At 41.8% G+C, this 3193-nt stretch overlaps 3 protein-coding genes across 3 annotated transcripts in view; 1 reads left to right on the top strand and 2 right to left on the bottom strand.

Annotated features, from left to right (window-relative positions):
* VTP21DRAFT_7892 (uncharacterized protein) overlaps positions 1-1747 on the bottom strand; it is a gene marked incomplete at both ends in the record, with an annotated part of 3194 nt that extends 1447 nt beyond the window's left edge. Inside the window, 7 exons of the mRNA XM_069398683.1 lie at positions 20-333; positions 398-538; positions 633-733; positions 802-917; positions 992-1189; positions 1257-1392; positions 1458-1747. Of these exons, the coding sequence (XP_069246074.1) occupies positions 20-333; positions 398-538; positions 633-733; positions 802-917; positions 992-1189; positions 1257-1392; positions 1458-1747 (1296 nt within the window). The remainder of the gene's footprint in view (positions 1-19; positions 334-397; positions 539-632; positions 734-801; positions 918-991; positions 1190-1256; positions 1393-1457) is intronic.
* Positions 1748-2020: 273 nt separating this feature from the next.
* On the top strand, positions 2021-2558 carry VTP21DRAFT_7891 (uncharacterized protein; the record flags this gene model as incomplete). The annotated part of the gene is made up of 2 exons (XM_069398682.1): positions 2021-2224; positions 2532-2558. The coding sequence occupies 2 exons, from the start codon at positions 2021-2023 to the stop codon at positions 2556-2558; spliced, it is 231 nt and encodes a 76-aa protein (XP_069246073.1).
* Positions 2559-2983: 425 nt separating this feature from the next.
* VTP21DRAFT_7890 (uncharacterized protein) overlaps positions 2984-3193 on the bottom strand; it is a gene marked incomplete at both ends in the record, with an annotated part of 4716 nt that continues 4506 nt past the window's right edge. Inside the window, one exon of the mRNA XM_069398681.1 lies at positions 2984-3127. Coding sequence (XP_069246072.1) covers positions 2984-3127 — 144 coding nt within the window. The remainder of the gene's footprint in view (positions 3128-3193) is intronic.

Here is a 3193-nt window from a genome sequence, read left to right as displayed (position 1 = left end):
CTACTCCATCCAACATCACCTTCCCCGAGATCGGATCATAGAATCGTTCGACCAGGCCAACTATGGTCGACTTCCCGCTACCAGAGGCACCCACCAGTGCGACAGTGGTTCCAGGCTCGATATCCAAGGTGAAGTTCTTCAGCACTCGCACGCTTGGTCGTGACGGATAGCAGAAGTCGACATCGTTCACTTGAATGAATCCCTTCACATTCTCAGGTTTTGATCCTTCGGTAGAGGAGCTATCGATGGGAGACTTTCGATCAATGGCTTCGTATATCTTGCTACCAGATGCAAGCGCAAGCGAGAACGCCTGGAGTGACGGAGAGATATTGGCTAGAGGAAGATTGGCTTGGTCAGGCATGCTTTGGGTAGCCAGAGAAAAATACAATAGACTTACCAACTGAGAAGGATCCAATAAGAATAGGGAAAAAGACACGGATGATAGTTCCAGATGTCAGCTCGCCGTTAAGGAGCATAGTTGTTCCATAGTAGAATGCCAAAGAATAGGCAAGGTAGATCCACAGAGACATCAGCGCAACTGCAAATGCCAAGAAACCCCATTTGAGATATCCTTTCTTTTTTTGCTTCTTCAACTTTCTTATTGTATAGTGATTCGAGCTTTCTCTGTGCACCAAAGGCATGTACAGTCCGGATGGCCGAAAACGCTTCGTCAGCAATTGTGGAAGCTTGACCATAGATATCAAGCTGGACTGCTTCGTACCCGGCAACGAATCTAAAGATTATACATACAAGAGATGGAAATGATTTACTGAAAAAAATGCTGAAATGCTTGAAATTTACTTGACGAAGAGCCATACTGAAAACAGAATGAGTGGCAATACGCAAAGACATACTAGTGTTAGCTTCCAGCTGGCAGTGAACGCAATCACGTAGGCAACTATGAATGCACAAACGTCCTGTTCGCATATATTGGTTGAGTCGCCAAATAGAAGAAGGGACACGTGATGATGCAGGGAACATATGAGCTTACCTTGAATGCAATTGGGATTTTCTCGCTGATTCCATCCTGCATCTTATGGGTGTCGTTGGTGATTCGGCTTGTGACCTCGCCTGTGCCGACTTTGTCGAAATACCCGATGTTCTGACGCAAAACTGCAGCCAGATATTTCTCACGCACTATGCGAGTCTGTCGCTCACCTGTATAACTCCACGTGGCGGTGTACGTGTACTAAGAAAGAATTATTCCACAGATCAGAGTAATCCGCTCACGACAATTAACATTGTCCAATACTCACTCCGCAGACAAAAGTTGCAATGGCAATATAAACAATATATAGCACATTGGAGTTGATTGCATCGGCCACTTCACTTGGAGAGATTGTCCCTTTCATGAAATTGGTAAACGTGTCCACTAAGCCTGAAAACATGATGCTGTAAAAAATGAGGGATTGTTAGTACAAAATAAGTAGCAACATCCCGTCGACAACTCAACATACGTCATGAGGGGAGTAGCAGCGCCTACAACCCCAGATGCTATCAACCCCAATATCATAAGCAGAATGTCGAATTTCGACGCGTAGCGAAATAGATCGCGAGCATTTAGTTTAAATTCGGTGGTATGAATCTGCTCTTCAATTATTTCTCTCTCTTTCTGCGAGAGATCATTAAGAGCTGTACTTGGGTCAACTATAGTATCTGTCGACTCATCATCCTTTTTGGACTCCTGGCCTCCTATCGGATCTAGTTTGCTTAATGAGGGTGTATTTTCCTTTGGTTTTTCAACCATGGTTGAATATGAAAATGCAAGAGTTCGATACAAGCTCTGATTAAGCGGCTGGTTCTGCTCTACTTATATACACTTACTCTATTATAGGTTTCTTTTGGAAATTTTCTTAATCGGGAAATTTTCTATCATTGTCTACCCAGTTTATCAGTAGCGGGAAAGGCACAAAGGAGTAGAATTATCCGATGTGTTTGCAACTCCGCAGTATGACTCTTCAAGACTCTTCCATGGGACAAAGTGGGCTTGCAAGTGCCCAATTGTATCAAATTGACTTTTATGTCATATTGCCTTAACTGGCTTCAAAGCGAAATTGGCCAGGCTTCCTCTGGAGGCGGCCGTTGTCTGTCAGATCAACTTCGTCTCCGGTCAATCCACGAGCCGGTCGGCACTATTCTTCCTCGGGTTAGTCGTGGTGATCCAGCCGTAGGTCCTGTACTGCTACTGTTAGGTGTAGAAGTCTGGAAGTGCGGCTTAGCCGAGGTAACCTAACTAGCTACATTGTTTGAGCTTCGAATTCGTTTTGCCCAGTTTTACGTATGACTAATCTAATTTGCAAGCCTGCTCGACGCGTAATGGAAGCGGCACTAATACGTGGCGATTGACGAACCTGTTATTATTGTGAGTGTGTTCTGATTATCTTGCTGACATGCAGTGCCCTCATTCTCTCTTCTCCATTACTCCAAATCCTTGGGAGAATATGCCTTCGCCAGTTGCAAAAGAACTTAGATAAAAGTAACAAATTTCAAGATACTGATGCTGGAACTACATCCATTGCAGGTATATCAAGGCAAATGATCATTCCGTACGGATTTAGGTACTGTCAAATTATATTCACCTTTACTACTGCCGACAGCTCAGTTTTTTGTGAGCGGGTAAACGCCTTCCAAAGAGAACAGCGAAATTACCCCGTTAAGGTTTGAAACTATGAACCTTCTATTAATTAACATTACTAAATTAGTAATCGCAACTCTTCGTATAGGGATGCACCTGCTTTCAACAAAACTGCTTCTCTAGGTAGTAAAATAGGAGTGACTAATGCGGAAATATTAGTTCAGACATTAAACGCGTTGCTCTCTTCATCAAATGGTGAGTGAACTACTTCAATGTCAATATAAAAGAGGAGCAATTTGACTAGATTACTCTCTATTTCATAGCTATTGAAAAAAGAGTAAAAAAGACGATCACCTTTCTTAAAAAAAATTGCAAATATATTGAATGAATATACCATTAGATTTTATTTCATGAAGATATCCCAGCTAAGCTTGCCAACTCAGGGGTATTTCCACCGAAAAAGTTATAAAAATGAAGTGTAGGAATATTTGTTAAATAAATGGAGGCAGATACGTACATTATACATTCTCTTGGAAAATAATATAAAAAAGGCTATAAATAATAAAAGGAGTGATATAAACAATAAATAATTATTTTAAATATTGTCTCTAGTTCACG

The sequence above is a fragment of the Calcarisporiella thermophila genome (genome assembly GCF_041956535.1).
Source record: "Calcarisporiella thermophila strain CBS 279.70 unplaced genomic scaffold VTP21scaffold_34, whole genome shotgun sequence".
NCBI lineage: Eukaryota > Fungi > Calcarisporiellomycota > Calcarisporiellomycetes > Calcarisporiellales > Calcarisporiellaceae > Calcarisporiella > Calcarisporiella thermophila.
The sequence above is the reverse complement of the archived record's forward strand: the minus strand, read 5'-3'. Positions and strand labels throughout refer to the sequence as shown.